The 21,809-nt window shown below is 44.1% G+C and overlaps 1 protein-coding gene across 3 annotated transcripts in view; it reads right to left on the minus strand.

Moving 5' to 3' along the window:
• arhgef10 (Rho guanine nucleotide exchange factor (GEF) 10) overlaps nt 1-21,809 on the minus strand; it is a 121,006-nt gene that overhangs the window by 54,952 nt on the left and 44,245 nt on the right. For 2 of the 3 annotated variants that reach the window (XM_083792589.1, XM_083792590.1), the window contains exons 3-10: nt 20,550-20,906; nt 11,434-11,796; nt 10,115-10,151; nt 7,028-7,116; nt 5,780-5,836; nt 4,248-4,420; nt 2,406-2,522; nt 124-235 (exon numbers count right to left, since the gene is read on the minus strand). In XM_083792589.1, the coding sequence (XP_083648715.1) occupies nt 124-235; nt 2,406-2,522; nt 4,248-4,420; nt 5,780-5,836; nt 7,028-7,116; nt 10,115-10,151; nt 11,434-11,796; nt 20,550-20,906 (1,305 nt within the window). The remainder of the gene's footprint in view (nt 1-123; nt 236-2,405; nt 2,523-4,247; nt 4,421-5,779; nt 5,837-7,027; nt 7,117-10,114; nt 10,152-11,433; nt 11,797-20,549; nt 20,907-21,809) is intronic. The other variant, XM_083792591.1, reaches the window with a different exon arrangement.

The raw sequence follows: 21,809 nt of genomic DNA on the forward strand, positions 1-21,809 counted from the left end.
TTTGCATCTAACGACTGACTTCCCACGTGATTTGCCCAGCAATCATGAAAGTGAGCACAAAGTGAATAAACTATTAGGGAGGACATAAGGAGAGGTTGTCTGTTTGTTGTATGATGTTCATACCGTGACAGAAGGACTTGGTCCTGATGTACGATCGTCCCTTCTTCACCGCAGCTTTGGTCTTCTCAAGTCCATCTTTGGTTCCTTCCTTAGCTGCTTTCACCAGCTTTTGCATCTTTCGGACAACACGGAAACATTCATTAATCAATGAAAACAACAAGTAGGGTTTATTTTTTATTTTTTTCTGCTTTTTGAAAGGTAGATTTAGTTTAGTAGGGTTTGACTGAAGCCTGAGCGATGTTAGCGGAGAGATGGAGACGGATGTCAGATCGTGTACAATACAGAACCACCACAGCAGAATATTTACGGGAAAGAATGACCTGTTGGTTTTAGAGTTCTCAAATTCTGCCCGAACCCAAAATATATATATTGGATTTTTGTTATAATAATAAAAAATAATTAATTCTGTTCTGTCTGTCTGTGTATTTATCTATTATGAAGATGTCGCCGACTATAGCGTTTCACTTTTACTCCAATTCTCAATTTGAGAGTTCTCAAATTCTGCCCAAATCCGACCCTACCCGACCCAGGCTCCAAATGTATGCTAATTAGTCTGGCCGGGCTTTGGGTCGGACCAGTTAGGGCCCAGTTAAGGCCGGGCCTTGATGTTCAGGCCTGTTGAGAACTCTAGTTGGTTTGTATGAGGGATGAATGTAGTATAATGTCAGGTTAAACAATGATGATGGCTGCTATAGTTGTCAGCAACTGTGAAAAGATTTAAATGTGGATGTGCTTTTTCCATGTACCGTATGTAAACGCACATACCGGTAACTTGCTAGTGTGTCAGTCAGTAATTAAACACAGTCTGTAACAGTGGTGGAAAGTACTAAGTATATTTTCTCTAGCACTGTACTTAGAGTAACAGTTTTGAGACACTTATACTTTATACTATTAGATTTTTTTATTCCTATAGTTCACTGCATCTCAAAGCCAATATTGTACATTTTACTCAACTATGGTTACCCGTTAGTTTGTGAATTTAGATTCATACAAAACATATAATTGAAATGATAAATGATGCTGCGTTCTAGATTAATCTACCCAGCAGCATGTGAAGTAACATTTAAATCAGCTCCACCTCTACCAGCTGCAATGTTAAAGTGATAAACACATTACAGCATGAATAATTAAATAATAACAAAATAATTTGATTGTGAAATTGATCATTCTGTATGAGTACTTTTACGCCTGGTAGTGTTATGTAATGCTTCGTTAACACGGGCAGAGGCAAAGATACAGTATACCATTCATTGTCAATGGAATCAAGCGACATGAAGATACAAAGATGCATCCGACGTTTGTAGCTGCTGCAAAAGCTACAAAGCTACAAATTGAAGCTGAGCCGGGTTCAACTTCCAGATGCAAAGCTACAACTGTAGCTAGCCTGCAATGACACACGTCACTACGGACGCACACTTGGTGACGTCACGACCGCGTGAGCAACAGATGTTACAAAGCGACAAAGTATGCTGTGATCTTTGCCATCTTTTGCATCTGCCCATGTGAATGCAGCATAAGGCCCGTTTCCCACTACAAAAATAACGTTGGTCAACTGGTTCCGTTCTAGATTCTTGGAACCGCGGCTGCCATTTTTCTGGTTCCAGTTCCGAACCAACTTTTATAGTTCTAGTCATTTCAGTGGAGACACTCTGGAATACAGGACTTGCACTTGCGAGTTGTGACAGATCTCTACATTGTGGTATTGCGACTTGTGTACTTGGTAAACAAAAGATCTGAGTACTTCTTCCACCACTGCACTGCAGTAGAACATAATCCAACAGTTCATGAACTCCACCACATGTTTCAACCCATTTTGACCTGAGATCAGATTAGAAAAAATGTCTTCTACATCCTGACAGTTTTCTGAAAAAGCTATGTTTCTATGTCAGTCGTTCTTCGATTTTTCAAAAATTGCAGACCTACAAGCTCGTAGCGCGCCACTCGGTGGCGAGCTATGAGCTTGTAGATCTGCTATTTTTCAATAGCTAAAGCATAACATAACGCTAACACCAAAAGGGGTTCCCGCCCAGAATGGGTTAAACAATGAATGACAAGGAGGGAGGCAAATTAATTATTATACACAAACCCGCCACCATCACCGCCACCACCAGCAGCCAATCACATCACAGGAGGACGACCCCCAGAGTGGGGTTAGCTAGGCCGACAGAAAAGGGCAGGGGGGGGGGGGGGGGGGGGGGGACTACCTTGTCTAGCGCAGGGAGACGGAGGGAGGGGTGGAGGGGGGGGGGGATGAGTCAGGGGGCTGAGCGGCAGGCGGGTTTTACCTTCTGCTCGTGTTTCTGTTTAAGCTGCTGCAGTTCTACTGTTCCCACTGTATTTGCCATAAGATCTTTCATCTTTTTCTCATAGTGTTCTTTCAAGCGTGTCAGATCTTGGGAGAGCTAAACAGAAGCAGAGCATGTATATAATGCGTTACGTTGATGGGAGCTCGTCTGGCGTATCAACGAGCCAAAAGCCTCGGGTTATGCTCGGTGGCGTGCTGCCCGGAAAAATAGCGGATCTACAAGCTTGTACATCCGCTATTTTACCAGCTTGCGACACCAGCTTGCAACCACGTATAAATCAGGCTTAGCCCTATATGGTTCTACTACTTAATTTATACTTTGTCGTAAGTGGTGGTGCCGCGCTCCAAAAATAGCCGATCTACAAGCTCAGTTATTTCCGGTGACACCATCGCACTAGCGCAGAGTATAAATCGGACCTGAAACGGTTTAGTGTCGTCGCAAATCGTAGATTTGAACTAGGTCTAACCGTAGGTTTGCGACGAGACAAGTTGAAATCCTTGTGGATTTCTGCCCGGTAACTACAATTGGTAACCAGTAACCACAGAGGCCTGCTGTAGGTATGAGCTTGCTACGGGTGGAAAGTGGAACTACGCGACTGCAATGGTAGGCTGAGAGATCAGCGTGTGTCTTGAATTATTTAACATATTTATTTATTATTGTAGCATTGACATTTTGTATGTCTTTCATGGATAATTGCCTTTGACTTTTTTAATGACTTTGTAACGTGACGGTGTTGCACAAAAGTAGCAAAAGTAGCCAATCTACAATCTCAAAGCGAGCCACAGAGAGCGAGCGTACAGAAGACCTGAAAGGGTCCATTTGTACAGTCTCAGCGGGTTAAATTAACTCAGGCTTTTACCGTTCTTCTTGTCTTATAACAACAACTAACGATAATATCAAAATCCTGTCTCTCTTGTGTTTTTGTTTTGTTTACCCCCCCCTCCCTCTCTTCTCCAGATGTGTACACTACAGTGATATGTACCCCCCTCTTCTCCAGATGTGTACAGTAATATTGACCCAGGGCTGGAGGGTGTTTGCTTTACATAAAGTCCTTTGGGGTTTGGGGTCCTCTGGGGTTTCCCCCTCATGAAAGCATGGAGCATAATGTTTGCGCTATTGCAGTGCTTTCTAACCCATTTCACATCAAGGCCCATTATTTAATCGCCATTTGAGACACGGACCATCATTTGATTAGATTTAGCCTCTCAGTGTCCACAACTCCATGCTGAGTTGACGTGGTACCATATGACATCAACAGGCCATCAACAGGCCATCAACAGGCGTTGATGACAAAAACAATTATTATACATTCTCTAATTGTGTAGACTTCTACTACTACTACTTTGTGTAGAGAGTTAAAGATCTATAAGGGTCCATTTGGTTAAACACTGCCCTTCATTTACCTGGGGACCACCTGTAACCCCCCCACAAGGACCACTGGTGGTCCTCCAACCGCTGGTTGAAAACCACTGCTACATACGTGGGGTTTCCACGGCATGGTTGGGGCATGGTATTTGCACTGTTACATAAGTTTGATTCTGGGTCTTTCCTCTGGGGTTTCCCTCTCATGAAGGCATGGTTGGAGCATGGTATTTATACCGTTACATAAGTTTGATTCTGGGTCTTTCCTCTGGGGTTTCCCTAATGAAGGCATGGTTGGAGCATGGTATTTATACCGTTACATAAGTTTGATTCTGGGTCTTTCCTCTGGGGTTTCCCTAATGAAGGCATGGTTGGGGCATGGTATTTGCACTGTTACATACGTGGGTCTTTCCTCTGGGGTTTCCCTAATGAAGGCATGGTATTTGCACCGTTACATACGTGGGTCTTCCTCTGGGGCTTCCCTCTCATGAAGGCGTGGGGCATGCCGTTCTCGGCGCGGCCCTCCCCGTCGCTGTTCTCGTCGTAGCTCTCGAACTCGCTGGAGCTCCAGCCGCTCTCGCAGCCGCCCTCGTCGCCCAGCTCCACGTCGTCGTAGATCATCTCGTCCGGCTCTGTGGAGCAATGGACGCACGGTTAGCTCGTTGCTCGCCGACAACGAGATTCTCGTCATGATGCGCTCGGGGGGCGCGCTACCGCAGCCTGTGAATGATCCCAGTGTACATTCAGAAATCCCCTGATCACAACATTTTCCAGCTGGTTTGGGATACTGCTAAAAGATTTATAAAAATCCACTATTCTCTGCTTTCTGGTGGTTTGGGGCGAAAAACAATAGCCACATTCAACTCCCCCCGACTCTACTACTGCATCTTTCAAAGTGATCGGCAGGTGGATCGTTGTGAAGACAAATATTTTGTTCTTTTTTCACAAAATAGCAAATCTACAAGCTCATAGTGCAGCAGGAAGTGATGCGCTATGGGCTTGTATATATGCTATTATTGAATAGCCAAAGTATAAAATAATGCTTAAAGTGGTTAAATGATTTTGACGCTTGAAGATGAATTGCACCGTGCACTTTTGTGTGGCTCTTGTGTATGGCAGTGTTTAGCAGCAAACGGCTTCAAGCTGCAAGGTTGTGCAAATTGATATGATATATGACATTTTACACTGTACACATAGCACTTTGTCATGTAAGCTACTTTGCAGTTCACTGTACCTTCAATTCATTCATGAATAGACGGTCTGGCTAATGAACATTAATGCACACTGCAGTGTATAATAATAATCCAGGACCAGACCATCTGTCTGTGTCCCTTTTATTCCCCTATATGGAGATGTCTGTATCTGTCTCTCTATGTCCCTTTATGGAGTTCTGTGTCAGGCATGACCAAATATGGAGTGTTGTGATGTCAGTACAGGCCAGCTCCATATATGGAGTCTGGGCAGGTGCCCCTGTCCAGAGCCTTTTGTGGCGGTTCTGGACAACCGTGGGTCCGACCGACTCAAATTTGAAGTCGGTGGGGCGAACGGTTACGTGCATTACAGACGTTACACACGTACAGACATACAGAGGTTGGTGATAGATGCCAGCCAACATGTCTTGTCCATACAGCTCAACTCTACTGTTTAATTACCTCTGCTTTTAGCCTGATCAATAATTCAAGTAGCCTGTGTTGTTGTTGTTTTTTTCTTAATTTCTTTACCGCTAAAACCCTACATACAGTAACGTCTTTGATCGTAGTCCCTTTTTCGGATCTCCTATTTCTCTCTAAACTCTCTTCACGGAAAATAGCGGACCTACGAGCTCACAAAGCGTTTTATAGCTTTTAGGGTTGAGCTTTTAGATCGCTGTTTTATAGGAAACCTATATGGCACTACAGTGGCAAAGAGGAACTACAAGACACAATGGTTGATGACGTAATTGAAGCAACGACTGATTTAAGAGCAAGAGAGACAGACAGAGAGACACTGACCTGTATTGGAGTCTGAGTTCTCTCTGGGAACGTCATCGTAAATCACCTCATCTAGACCTGAAGCACACGAAGCAGAGAGAACAGCCTCTTACATCATGAGACAGGATGCATGAGGAGGGCTGAGAGAAACAGCACTTCCTCAAACAGGAGAAGAGGAGAGGAGGAAGGAAGTGTCTGGGATATTCACTTGTTTCAGAGAGAGAGAGAGAGAGAGAGAGAGAAGTGTACAGCACTGCAAAGTTTTGAAAATGTGTGTTTCTTTGCAGATGCAGTTGCAGTTTGGCACATTTGCCACATTTCACCCCGGTTCTTCCTGATACTTGATACCCAACTAATAATAATAATTATTGTTGTTGTGATTATAACAACAATACTTAATAATCATGATTATGAGTTGACTACCTTTAAGGGGGTGGTGGGGGTGTTCTCAGAACAGGTATTCAAATGCTAATATGGTGGCTTTTGTTTTAAGAGGCCGCTACAATAGACATTAATTAATTTCAAGGACCCCAAGTTTGACATGCATTAGGCTACGGACAACCCATTTAATGGCATTTCTATCTCTGGGACCCCCAATTTATATTGTAAAATCAATATTAATTTAACTCTGAGAGTGTACAAATGGAAACCATACGGACCCTATCAGAGTTACAGAACCGTAATGGTCCATTTTGTTCCAAACTATCATTTAGCTGGGGACCTCCTGGAACTGCCTCAGGGACCCCTTAACAGCAGATACACGTATACTGTTGGTCAGACATACTGTACTGCATTACGTTGTTACTGTGTTATTACACTCAAATAGACAAAAACACCAGCTCCTTTTTGCATTATACATCATACATTAACGTGCAGCCCAGTTACCAATGAGGCATCTACCTTATTGAAATCTAAGTGGCGGACCCTGGTCAACTGGTTTAAGTGGTTCATTGTTTCACCAGTAGTAACATCCAATATATGTACTAAAGTTAATTCGTTGTCGGCAGGATTCGAACCTGCGCGGGGAGACCCCAATGGATTTCTAGTCCATCGCCTTAACCACTCGGCCACGACAACCCTATCTAACCCACCTCAACTACGTTTCCCAGAAGCCAATGGGTAATAGCTTCACTACTTTGAGAAGGGTGTAACTTTCATATAGTTCAGCTATGACTATGGAGCTGGGCAGCTTGGGTAATGGAAATAAACATGAATTTGGGGGTCCGTGATGTGAAAATATAATAACAATACTTAATAATCATGACTTACTCTCCATCCAGGCTGTGTTGGCAGGATCAGACACCCATTTGGTCAAGGCGTCCTCCTCTCTAATAGGTGGGTATTCTTCACTGAAAACACTACAAACATAAGACATGCACCCTGATTAAATACTATTACTACTACTGTTTGTATACATGCATCATGAAGTCGAAGTAAGATTACACATTCAGGCTATTCATTATTAACCCACAATTAATACAGCTATTTTGTGTGTCTTGTAACACAGCCACTTACTGGTTCAAGAGCTTTTATTATTTTTAGATGAATAACGAGCAACGTTTCAGTCTTGCGACCTTTCTCAGGCTTAGTTCAAAGCAGGCTGACAGTGTCACTAAATACACTGCAAGAGGTGTGAACAACCATTCAGAATGCATGTGAGAATCAATAACAGCACCTCTGTGACATTCCATTATGTATCATTGAAAATAACAAATTACAATAATACCGGGGAGGGGGAGGCGGGATATATATATATATATATATATATATATATATATAGAGTATATACACACACACACACACACACACGTCATGCCAGATAACACAAGGAAATCAACAACATACAAACAATATTAATATGCGACCACTGCAATAGACATTGATTAATCCTTTACTTTACTGTTGATCATTGATCATGCTGAAATGTTGAAACATGATGCTGAGACAAGTCATGAGTAAATCATGTGTTAGTTGTGAACTGAAATCGTACCACTGTGTTTATTAGCAAACTGTAAATAATGTACCAAACGGGAAAAAACATGTTTTGTGTGTGTGTGTGTGTGTGGGGGGGGGGGGGGGGTGCTGGAGGTGGGCACCCCTGACAGTTATAAGAAGAATTTGCCCCTGGTATTGAATGCCTTTCATCTCACTCTTGCAGACTGCAGACTTGCATGTTAATGACATTGATCGAGGAAACTGGTTGAGACGGACAGATGGGGGTAGGGGGTTGTTCACAGATGTGCCGATGGCAAGTTATAACAACCCTTGTTGATGCTGAATAGCCTTCTATATTCAAATGGTGTGGTGTGGTGAAGGTGTGAATGACTATGTCCTTACAATGTGTTAAGTGGCTACTGACGTCCATTTTCAACCAGCAGTATTGAGCAGTATTGAGGGAGACAAGGTTAATAGCAGGGCCACATATTAAAATAAAATATTCTTTCCCGTGAGGCATGGCTCCAACATACATTTTGACTGGGTGAGCCAGGGCGGGAAAAATAGCGACTTCTGATTGTCAGACTGTCCCCTAGAAACAGCTACCCCTAAAAGCTATCCCGTTGTCGGCAGGACTCGAACCTGCGCGGGGAGACCCCAATGGATTTCTAGTCCATCGCCTTAACCACTCGGCCACGACAACCTGTGCCACACTAGCTCTCACAACTAGGGCTGCAACATTGATTATTTAGTGGTGGAGGACATTCAGGAATGTGTTGTGTACACACACACTGTCCATCCTTACTGCCTCTATAGTACAACGTGACAGCTCTTACTAACAGCAGATACACGTATACTGTTGGTCGGACATACTGTACTGCATTACGTTACTTGTTACTGTGTTATTACACTCAAATAGACAAAAACACCAGCTCCTTTTTGCATTATACATCATACGGTAGTGTTAACGACCAGCCCAGTTACCAGTTTAAATCTAAGTGGGGGACCCTGGTCAACTGGTTCATTGTCTCACCAGTAGTAACATCGAATATGTACTAAAGCTAATTCGTTGTCGGCAGGATTCGAACCTGCGCGGGGAGACCCCAATGGATTTCTAGTCCATCGCCTTAACCACTCGGCCACGACAACCCTATCTAACCCACCTCAACTACGTTTCCCAGAAGCCAATGGGTAATAGCTTCACTACTTTGAGAAAAGGTGTAACTTTCATGTAGTTCAGCTATTTTGTTCACTGTGGAGCTGGGCAGCTTGGGCCGTGGAAATAAACATGAATTTGGGGGTCCTTGACGTGAAAATGTCTGACAACCACTGGTTTAAACAACATTAGGAGAAGAGCCCAAATAAGAAATTAGCCAACTACACTTTAAGAAACAAGCCCGAAAATCTGCCACAAGCAACTTCACAAAAAAGACCAAAGTCGCCTATTATTATAAGCAGACATGACAACACTGTTGTGTTGTGTTGTGTAGTCAGTTCTTCGGCAAAGAGATTTGGCGCATCGGAAGAAAAGGAGGGGGCTCTGTATAGAGCCCTGGGGGACCCCGGTCAATGAAGTATAGGTTTTAAGTGGTTAATATATCCTGTTAGGCCTATCGATTTGACAGTATCAAGACACTGTGTATTCTTTATTTGTCCCTGTGGAAATTCCTTTTGATTTGGATACCAGACCTCAGGTTCACTACTGTATAACAACACACAATACAAGTGGTTTTAATTAGAGATGTCCCGATACTGTATCGGTATAAAAGTATCGGATCGGCCCTTATTTGTCATATCGGTATCGGTGAATATGCCTAACCACCGGTCCGACACAGGGGTAAGGGGTTGACACTATTGCAGGTAAATAAAATGTTGGGACATGTGGAGCTTGCTTTGGAGTTGCCCATGTGGAGTTTGCTTTGGAGTTGCCCAAACTGCAAGTGCACATTTGAGTGAGGAGTCACAACACACAACACGAGATATATAGCTAGATAGCTATAAACACAACATGAGATCACGATACTGGTACCGGTATTCGGTATCGGCTAACACAGAAATTGAGGTATCGGGACATCCCTAGTTTGAATTGAACCACTCTGTAGGATGCGCACACACACACGGCTGTGTTAACGTGCAGCCCAGTTAACGTGCAGCCCAGTTAAGGCATCTACCTTATTGAAATCTATGTGGGGGACCCTGGTCAACTGGTTTAAGTGGTTCATTGTCTCACCAGTATTAACATCCAATATATGTACTAAAGTTAATTCGTTGTCGGCAGGATTCGAACCTGCGCGGGGAGACCCCAATGGATTTCTAGTCCATCGCCTTAACCACTCGGCCACGACAACCCTGTCTAACCTACCTCAACTACATTTCCCAGAAGCCAATGGGTAATTAGTTTACACACAAACACACACACACCTGTCAGCAGAGTTGTTTCCAGTCGTGACCACCGTTACTGTGGGACGAGAAAGAGAGAAAGAGGTTAAGTCAAAGCAACGCCTGCAGTTCACCTTAACAACCACCAGGTGTCAGTTCTCACAGCTAGTACATACTGTGACACCTCTCAGTTGAACCATTAATTTCATTTGACATGTGTTCAATTTAAATTCCAGAGTCAGACAACCTTCCTGTTTTCCTTGAGACATAACTATCAAAAATGTCAAGGCTGTGCTCGGCTGGAAGCTAATAATAGAATCCACCAGAGAGAGTTTATAATGAGTTATAATAATCCAAAATAGATGTTTCTGTGACTTTCACATACTCTGCATAAAGTGCAGCAGCCGAACCAAAATGTCTCGACTGTGCAATGACCCAGAGTGCATAATTACAGTATACACAGCAGAGCTGTGCCAAGCCACGGCTACTGTAGGACGGAACTCGGGGAAAACAGGAAAGTCCTCGCAGCCAACACTGAGCTTTTGGCGCACGGCTAAATTTAGTCTCCCTGCTTCCTTGTGTGGCAATGCTTTAGGCCGGGTGTGAAAAAAAAGGGAATTGGAGAAAAGAAAAGGAATCGGAGATATTTAAGTCTTGAGATTGTAAAACAAAACCCAATGGAGCCTTATCTAAATTTAACTCTTGAGATTGTAAAATGAGACCAAATGGACCCTTAGGGGTCTCAAGAGTTAAATAATTGTTAAACATCTGCAATACTTAATTTACAGTCTACACAATTAGTCTAATTGTCTACACAATTAGTCTACACAATTAGAGAATGTAGAAGAATTTTTATATTGATATTTTTTTTAAATCTATATTTGCCTGTTATCTCTCCTATGGTACCAACATCAATACAGCATGATGTATTGATGGGTCTGAGAGGCTAAATGTCATGAAAAGACCTTGATATGAAAAGGGTTGAAAACCACTGTCTTATGCCTCTATTAACCCATTCAGGACGGGAACCCCTTTGGCGTTTTAAGCATGATGTTATACTTAAGTTGTTTTTTTTTATCGTGAAAACGTGCACATTTTTGAACATATATTCTTTCACAGCGAACATATTTTATTCAAATCATTGCTTCTGCATGGAAGGTCCCTGGCTGGAACAACATATTTTGACATTGGGGTCCGCGGCAAATTTCATATAATTCTGGTTGGTCCTTGACATGACATAGCTTGAGACCTGATATAGAAACATAGGTTTTTCTGAAAACCGTCATGATTTAGATAGAAGACATTTGTAGAAATCAGTTCTCAGGTCTAAATGGGTTGCTCGCTCAAACTGTTTAGTTTACCGTCCTCGTCCATGGACAGGTGCCGGATGATAACGGGCGTGGTGTAGGCCGGCGTGATGAGGGGCACGCCGGACGGGGTGGCGTAGCCGACGGGCACGGGCACAGAGTAGCCAGACGTGATGCCAGCGGTGGGGGCGGGGCCGCCGCCGCCGCCGCCGCCGGCCGGGACAGCGGGATCCTCCGCGGGACTGGAAGGGGAGGAGGAGGAGGGGGGCGAAGGAGGCGAGGCGGCGTGCTGCAGATCCAGCTGCTGCTGTTGGATGGAGGTGATGTCAATCACGGAGTAAGGGTTGACCTTGCCCTGCTGGGTGGTCCTGCGGACAGGGGGAGGGGCGGCCCCGGAAACACCCTGGACTTCACTCCCTGTTTGGCAGAACACACAGAAACAAGACAGCTTGTAATTGATAGCAGCACTTTTTGTGTAAATTGTGAGAGGCAACAGTCTGGTCACGTGAGGCTAGGTTGCAAGGGGCGCGGCGCGGCTCCAGCGGTACGAAAGCACGCCTCAGAGACACTTATAATGTAGTTGTATAGACGGGGTGAGCCATGTTTTGTTTCCATTCCTTAGATGTTTTTACTAGACGTGTGTACCCCAAAGTACACAAAAATCATACCCAAAAGTACATATAGCGTAATTACACTAATATTACACTATTACCTTAAATGCACAATTACACTTATTACTAGGGGTGGAGCTTCTGATCTGAAGCCACAGCTACACGTAAAAGCGGTTACGTTGTCGGCAGGATTCGAACCTACGCGGGGAGACCCCAATGGATTTCTAGTCCATCGCCTTAACCACTCGGCCACGACAACAAGTGCCACACCAACATTGATGATTTGATGGCAGAGGACACTGAGGAATGTGCTGTTTACAGAGGAATGGGTTGTTTACACACACTGTCCATCCTCTACAGTACCACATGACAGCTATTACTAAAAGTAGATAGTATCTGGATATATGTTGCTGCTGGTCTGACATACTGTAGTGTACATTATTACACACAAATAGACAAAAACATGTTTTTGCGTTGTCGGCAGGATTCGAACCTGCGCGGGGAGACCCCAATGGATTTCTAGTCCATCGCCTTAACCGCTCGGCCACGACAACCTGTGCCATAGGGACCTGCTAAGTGCCCCAAAGTACCTAAAAAATACCCCCAAAATACCCCAAAGTACCACAAAGTATCATGGAACCAAAAGCATCCGCAAACGTATACCCAAAGTTCCCCCGAAATACCCCAAAGTACCCAGAAGAACTCCATAAGCTGGCCTGTTCTGACATCACAACACTCCATATTTGGGGGTGGGTGTGCATCTCCGACCGATAGGTGTGAACGGTTTTGCCGACGTGCGAACATGCTGTAGTTTGCTACCAACAGAAATGTGCATGCACAAGGGGTGCCAAAGTAGGCTATCTTTTGTTCTTTTTCTTGTTTTTTCACCCCCTTTTCAAAGTTAAACTGGGCAAGCAGTCTAAACTGAGTGGGCCACGGTGATGAGGGGGCCGAGATGCGACGGGTGGTTGCGCCGTGGAAGTATGGTGGGACGGGTGAAAAAGTTTTGGTTACATGTTTAAAAAGAGAGGAGCTAAATGCAATAATGTAGCACAGTTAACTTAAATAGTGCATGCATGAAAGGGAACATTTCGACAATGCATAGGCATCTGTCAATAATGCATTGTATTAAACCCAAATGCAATACCTTTGCAATTGCATGTCTGCACCGAGTCGAAACAACACGGGAGCCTCAGCTGCTGCAAGCGGAATAACCGTCCTCTTCCAACCAACACATGTTGCCCAGCGAGACTCCGTTGCCATCATTTATAATCCAATTCATAATACGTTTGGGAAACTCAAAACTCCCTCCCTGCCATAGAGTTCTAATAATAATTCAATGTGCGACTTCTCAGTCTATCGTAAGGCAGATCTACAAGCTCACAACGCGGTGCAACCAGACACAGTGTGAGCTTGTAGATTGGCCATTTGGTGCGTGACACCGTCGTACGATGACGTATACATTACGCTTTTAAAGTGATGGTACACAAGTAACAGTTCCCTCTGTCTGTTAGGAAAGTACTGTATTTCAAGGACCTCGTAAAATTTAGCACAAGGGATGTTTTTGTTGGTTAAAATAAAGAGAAGATTATAGAAAAGGTGTGTGTGTGTGTGTGTGTGTGTGTGTGTGTGTGTGTGTGTGTGTGCGTGTCATGGCATACAAACTCTCACAACTATGTTGAACTGGCCAATACAAATAAGGGTCTGTTCAGAATGTATCGTCTCCCAGCTTTCCACAAAAGAATAGCAAATGCTCGGGCTCGATAAGGACCCGGCTCGATAAGCCTGCTTGATAAGGTGATCGTTATCAATAGAAATTAACGAGCTCCATCCCTACTCATTACACTGTTACACTTATTACACTTTTTTGGGGTACTTTTGGGTAAGCTTTTGGGTATTTTGGGGTACGTTGGGGTATACTTTTGAGTATTTCTGGGTACTTTAGAGTACATTTGGGTACTTTTGGGTATGCTTATTGCTTTTGGGTACTTAGTAAGAAGGAACTGTAGCAAGTGTTAGGACTGGCCCATTACGACCTGTTAGCATTAGGAAGGAACTGTAGCAAGTGTTAGGACTGGCCCGTTACGACCCGTTGGCATTAGGAAGGAACTGTAGCGAGTGTTAGGACTGGCCCGTTCCGACCTGTTAGCATTAGGAAGGAACTGTAGCGAGTGTTAGGACTGGCCCGTTCCGACCTGTTAGCATTAGGAAGGAACTGTAGCGAGTGTTAGGACTGGCCCGTTCCGACCCGTTAGCATTAGGAAGGAACTGTAGCGAGTGTTAGGACTGGCCCGTTCCGACCTGTTAGCATTAGGAAGGAACTGTAGCGAGTGTTAGGACTGGCCCGTTCCGACCCGTTAGCATTAGGAAGGAACTGTAGCAAGTGTTAGGACTGGCCCGTTACGACCCGTTAGCATTAGGAAGGAACTGTAGCAAGTGTTAGGACTGGCCCGTTACGACCCGTTAGCATTAGGAAGGAACTGTAGCAAGTGTTAGGACCTGCGTTAGGACCTGATAGGTAGGAAGCGTTGGGACTCGGTTCGCAGTCCAGTCGCCAGCACGACAACCTCTGCCACACTGTATCAATCAACTAGGGCTGCAATATTGATGATTTTCTTAGCCATTACTGTGACGATAAAAAAGTGTCAAGTTTATTTCTGGCATCGGAGTGACATGGCAAGTTGCCTTACATCGACGTGTGGCCCAGTGGTAATTGTATTCACCACGGAGCCGGGTAGCTTGACAAAAGGACATTTCAGTGGCAGTGTGGCACTGTGGCACATCTAAATATAAATGCACCAAGTCTCTGTACGTACGTACGTACAGTACGTGTAATCCACGTAACTGGAGAACCGTTCGACCCACCGACTTAAAATTCGACAACCCCACAGGGAGTGCAGTGCACGGTGTCGAGTCGGTCGGACCCACAGTTGTCCGGAACCGCCACAAAAGGCCTCTGCCCGGGCTCTGGACAGGGCCTCTTCCAAGTGTCCATATATGGAGCTGGACTGTTCCGACATATGCATAGACTCCATATTTGGGCATGCCTGAGAAAGAACTCCTTGTATGGGACACAGACATAATATCTGGGTGGGGCATTTATTTCCAACTTTCATCGTTCCAAGTAGGCAAGTGCCCAACAGGCACCGCTCTAGTCAACATAAAACAGCAGTGGCACATCAACATAAAATACTGCAACTACTAGTTAGTTTTGACACATCAAAGAGAGAATTCTCCATCTCATCTATTTGCTTTGCAGCTTTTACAGAAAAAATAAAATAAATATATATATATATATATATATATATATATACATACTATATATATATATGGTACATAATGTACCAGCTACACTACGGGGAGAAAGTAGCTTGTAGTTAGCTATAAGTAGCTTGTAGTGTGGTTTAGTGTACCTCTTCATAAGAGTAACCAGCAGATTAGCAAGCACTATAGTAACTGATCCAATAACTGAACCAATTACTGGTACACAAGACAAAATGAAAACATGGTGGAAAAGCCTTGATTCTAGAGGGCGTGTGTTGTGTTATATAGTCAGTCTGTCTGATTTACAGGCAACTGTGAAATGGTTTGACGGCACGCCCTCTGCTTTAAATCAGCTGGTGGGCCCTTTTGAATCAAACACAACTGTGTTCACGATTTCACATAAATCTCTCCACACACACACACACACACACACACACACACACACACACACACACACACACACACACACACACACACACACACACACACACACACACACACACACACACACACACACACACACACACACACACACAACTGTATTTTACAATAGCTAAAGCCCATGTCCTACTGTTACTCTTATGTACTGTCACTTTAAGAAACAGTGGCAGGCCGGTTAGCTCAGTTGGTTAGAGCGTGGTGCTAATAACGCCAAGGTCGCGGGTTCGATCCCCGTACTGGCCACTGTGGTTTTAGCCAAGCTTAAATACACTTGTATAAGCTCTATACAACACACATTCACATCCATCTCACAGAAATGTAACTAAAGCAAACATTGACTCCTGGTAACAAGAAATATTCTATCAGCTTGCAGCTGTGTATGTATGTGTGTGTGTGTGTGTGTGTGTGTGTGTGTGTGTGTGTGTGTGTGTGTGTGTGTGTGTGTGTGTGTGTGTGTGTGTGTGTGTGTGTGTGTGTGCGCGCGTGCACGCACACACCTGTGTTGTGAGAGTGAGAGATGAACATTCCAAGCATTCCAATTTCCAGCTTCTTTTGTTGTTGTTTTGTTGGCTTGAAGGATAGCCAAATAACCAATGGTCAAAAAGTGTAGAAGGGAAAAGAGAATAGTTGAATAAGAAGTGTTGAAGTAGGAGGAGCTGCCCGATACATGATCAGCTCTGCAAGCTGATAAAAACCTTGAGCTCACACCTTTCGATCTAGCATACAACATTGATGCATGCTAGATGCATGCTAGATGTAAACAAAGGGTAAGTGCCAATGCATTTCCAATGGAAGTCACATGGTTTGACACAACATTTTTGTTGTACAGCTTTCGGCTGTGTTTCGACTGCCCCCTTAAACAACAAAAATGTTGTGTAAACCCATTTGACTCCCATTGGAAATTAATTGAGAGCTTGCATCTGTAAACAAGTCTCATACAACAAGCATACATCAATCTGTTATGCACGTGTGAGCCTGAGTCAGGCCTTAGCAGTGTACAGATGTGTGTGACTGTGTGTTGTATAGAGCTTATACAAGTGTATTTAAGCTCGGCTAAAACCACAGTGGCCAGTACGGGGATCGAACCCGCGACCTTGGCGTTATTAGCACCACGCTCTAACCAACTGAGCTAACCGGCCTGCCACTGTTTCTTAAAGTGACAGTACACTAGAGTAACAGTGGGTCATGGGCTTTAGCTATTGTAAAATACAGTAGTGTGCTTACAGACAGACACATAGAGCTTGTATGTGAACAACACATTTTCGGAACTATTCTGTAATGAATGAGATAACCCTATCAGAGCTCACTGTCCCGCTGTCTGACATGGTGATCTTGTGCTGACTGGGGTCCCCCAGGGGGTTATACTTGTTCCCCTACTTTTCTTGACCTCTTTCTTTGCCACATACAGCTAATCTATAATCTCACCCATTGGGTTAACCAGTAATGACAAATTACAATGTAACAGTGTCATTAACCTGATATGCTCACACTGGGAATCCACAAAGAAAGTAGGGCCCGTTTCCTGAATGGTCACCACATGAGATCTAAACCACTCCCACAGCCGAAATAGCTCAGTTGGGAGAGCGTTAGACTGAAGATCTAAAGGTCCCTGGTTCGATCCCGGGTTTCGGCATTTTGACCCCCCCCACCCTGATGGTAATTAATTATCCATAGTTAGAACTTTATCAATAGATACAACCAGTAGTAACAGGGTAATTAGTGTTATAACACTGTTATAACAGGGTAATAACACTGTAATTAAGTATTAACATTCATAGCCCTTTTGAATCCAACACAACCGTGTATACGATTCCACATGCACGCGCACGCACGCACGCACGACCTATGTCCATCTCACAGAAACTGAGCAAACGGTGAGCTACTTTGGTAGGGAGGTATTATGCCAGGGGTGTGTATGTTCTTTAGCTCAGAGAGAAGTTATCTCCAGCTCATGTTATAGAAGGGTCAGACATTACATGCTCTCACTCAGACAAGTTGACCCGAGTTCACATGGCTGATTTCATAGCATTGAGTGTTTTCAAGCTCGGCTAAAACCACAGTGGCCAGTACGGGGATCGAACCCGCGACCTTGGCGTTATTAGCACCACGCTCTAACCAACTGAGCTAACCGGCCATGCTTCACTCAGCCCATCCCTCCCCTGCTCTCCTATCTGTGTTGACAGGAAGGGGAGGGGGAGGGGGGGGCATGCAGTGAAACAGAGAAAAGAGGACAGACGGAGAAATGGGTACAACCTGAACAACAAAATAGAGAGATAAATACAAATGTGTAAACATTTTTCTTGGGTATGAAAGTTAACAGATTATTTGCACAAAGTCAGCCGACATTGCGAGAGTGCGCTAAAGGAACAGGCAAAATACACCCTTTCTAAATGATAAGGTTCTCTAAGGAGGTGACATGGGTCAAATTGCAAGAATTCTTCTCAATGAGAAATGTGCACTGAAAATATTTTCTTAAGTCTTCCTGTAAAAGCTTAACCGCTTAAAAGTTCAGTTCAGGGGTTCTCAGTCACAGCCTTTTCGGTTCTTGACCCCCAAAATATATCACATTTGGACTGGTGAACAGTGAACTCCACAGATAAATATTGTGTAAATAGAAGATCTACGACCTTGGTGTCTAATAACGCCAAGGTCGCAGGTTCGATATCCCGTGGTGGCCACATGTGATGATAGGAATCAGCCATTTGAACTCGACTGAGTTCAAATGAGTTCGACTTGTCAGAGAGCATGTAATGTTCGTCACCCAGGGGTTGGCACTAAGGCCTGACTCACACCTTCACAACAGATTGATGTATAGCTGATGCATGAGACTTATTTACTGATGCAAGCTCGCAATGCATTTCCAATGGGATTCACATGGTTTGACACAACATTTGTGTTGTACAGCTTTCGGCTGTGTTTCGACTGCCCCCCTCCCCCTCACACAACGAAAGTGCTGTGTCAAACCATGTGACTCCCATTGGAAATTAATTGAGAGCTTGCATCAGTATACAAGTCTCATACAACAAGCATACATCAATCTGTTGTGCACGTGTGAGTCAGGCCTAAGGTCTCAGCTGCAATTGCCCATCAGGCAAGTACAGGTCATGTTCTACTTGTCCAAAGACAAGTGTGACACACGCACACACACACACACACAAAGGCAGATGAACTGGACTGAGCGCACGCACGCACGCACACACACATTATGAGTGTTTCATGGTGTGGAGAGAGACTTTGCTTTCTTTTAAATAGTATAAATGAATTATTTTACTAGTACTTTGCTGGGTGTTTTATTGTATTTGTATAATTATTTATTGTCCTGTATGTATTGTCCTGAATGTATGCATTGACCTGAGCAAAACAATTTTCCCTTGTGGATAATAAAGACATCTAATCTAATCTAATCTAAGATCTTGCCCACTTGCCCGAAAAGTGTAATCTTCCATTATAAAATGATAGGCAAGTTTTCTTTCTCTGGCTATGCGCAAAATAAATGGCATACCTCATACCTCAAAACACATACACACACAGGCCAGGGAGGAGAGCTTTTACAGTACAGTACAGTACAGTACAGTACAGTACAGTACAGTACAGTACAGTACAGTACAGTACAGTACAGTACAGTACAGTACAGTACCATTCACTGCAGACAGGTCTGATTTTTAACATATCTCTGTCACGGTTCCTTCCTTTCTATCAAAGGAAAGCATGCTGACCTGAGCTAAACTAACCCTGTTATTCGCAGACAGTGTGTAGTAGGGCATTAAGCAACTAGTCGACTAGTTTACTAGTCAATCCACTAGTCGACCTTGTTGGTAATAGTTGACTAGTTGATAAGAAAAAGTAAAATAAAAAAAAGTCTCCCCCCCCCCCTAATTTTGTAGGCCTCAAGACCAGGTAGATTATAGTTACAGTCACCAATGTACATAGTTTTTAATTTTTTTCCAAAAAAAAAAAAAAAAGTAGTTAAACAACTAGTCGACTAGTAAACTAGGCAACTAGTCAACTAGGAAAAATGACAAAAAGTGAATGCCCTAGTGTGTAGCCTATACTTGCAAGGCTGTGGTGGTTTAACACCACTGTCATTTACCACAGTCTAACCAGCTGAGCTAAAACATGAAGTGCAACACTTTCCTTTTGCAGTCTCTCCACAGATCCACGCAAAAAACAAGAATCCAACTTTTACAATGTCTACACAAGAATGGAAGGGGCCACTAGAGTAGTAAAGGAAAGAAAAGTGTGCATGTGTGTGATAGAGAGACAGACAGACAGAGAGAGATCCAGGGTCAAGTTGGATGATAAGTGTAGGGGTTGAGTAATAAGGGGTATCAAGCTATTCAGTGATACAACCCAGAACCCCTCCGGCAACAGGCAGAGCAGACATACAAGGTGTTAGAAGAGACTGGCAGCCCCCCACCCTCTCATTGACACTCCCCAACCTGGGGGAAGGGGCCTCTTTTGAGTCAAGACGGCTTGACACAGATTAGAACAAAATGGAAAATAATGCTGTTCAGAGAAAAGACAACACTAGCATCAGGCCTCGCTCAAATATACAAAACAAGTGTCTCGTGTGAAGAAACAGCTTCAATTCGTTTTCAATGGAAGTCACATGGTTTTGAAGAGACGGCCTTGTTTCATGGAGGGGGTTAGGGCAGAACACAGCAATGGAACTCTTCGGTTCAAAACTGAACTCTTCAGTTCAAAACCATGCGACTTCCATTGAAAATGAACTGAAGCCATTTCTTCACCCAGCATTTGAGTCGACATATGTCATTAATAAGTGAAATGGCTCAGCTAGAACGCTCCTACACAGCAACCCCTGAAGCTACACATGATACTCATTTGGTGACCGACCTGTTCTCCCGGCGTTTGCCTCCGTCAGAGTGTCCTCCACAGGAGGAGGTGGTGGCGGTAAATCATCCGTCCCCGTGGCCGCTGCGGTGCCGCCACTCATCGTGGCGTCCGTGGCGCCGGACACCGCCGTCTTCTTGGATGACGCAGCTGTGGATGAGGGTGGCGCGGGCTTCGGGGCCTGACCCTCGGGGTGACTTGCCTCCGCGTTGGCCTGACCCTGGGATGCGTCGCCGGGCACAGGGGCAGCTGGAGGGTTTGGAGGTGGTGGCGGCGGCCTGTCGGCTTCAGGGACCTCATCGCCACTGTCATCGAACTCGAAGGCCTCTCCCTCATCTTCGGGGACATCGTCCACCAACACTGGAAAACAGGGAGAGAGAAAAAGAGAGATAATTAATAATAATAAACAAATAAAAAGGTTAATCTTCAGAATAATGGCTAAGAAAATCATCAATTGCATCCCTAGTTGATTGATTGATTGAATACTTTATTGGCAGAAATGTAATCAGTACGGGGTACAGTCAAACACACGTCCAATGGGATCCCCGAAAAATGTTTCCATTCAGGTCCTGGGTATTCAATTCATAATCATTGATTGATAGTGTGGCAAAATACTAACGTTAGTACTTCTTTCAGTTTTAATTGAGATATTAAATGGGGTACAGGTTGTCGTGGCCGAGCGGTTAAGGCGATGGACTAGAAATCCATTGGGGTCTCCCCGCGCAGGTTCGAATCCTGCCGACAACGCAAAATGTGTTTTTGTCGATTTGTTTGTACTAATAACATAGTAATAACAAATTAATAATGAGTAAATGCAGATGCAGTATGTCAAACCAACAGTAACAGCTGTCATGTTGTACTAGAGTGGCAGTAAGGATGGACAGATTGTGTAAACAAAACATTCCAAGTCTTCCAACCACAAAACCGTCAACATTGCAGCTTTAATTGAGAGATTAAAGATGGCACAGGTTGTCGTGGCCGTACCTGTGAGCGTTTGGATTTCAAGCAGAGTCCTTACGATTCCTAACAACATCCTAACACTTCCTAACACTTCCTAACACATCCTAACAGCCAATCCTAACAGGACCTAACACAATCCTAACATGGGGGGGGGGGGACTCCAATCACTCATGGGGGGGCCACGACACTCTCTGAATTAAATGTTGACAATTTGTGGTTGGAAAACTTGAAATGTTTTGTTTACACACGGTCCATCCTTAATGCCACTCTAGTACAACATGACAGCTGTTACTAACAGCAGAT

The sequence above is a fragment of the Protomyctophum parallelum genome, assembly GCF_964188405.1.
Source record: "Protomyctophum parallelum genome assembly, chromosome: 20".
NCBI lineage: Eukaryota > Metazoa > Chordata > Actinopteri > Myctophiformes > Myctophidae > Protomyctophum > Protomyctophum parallelum.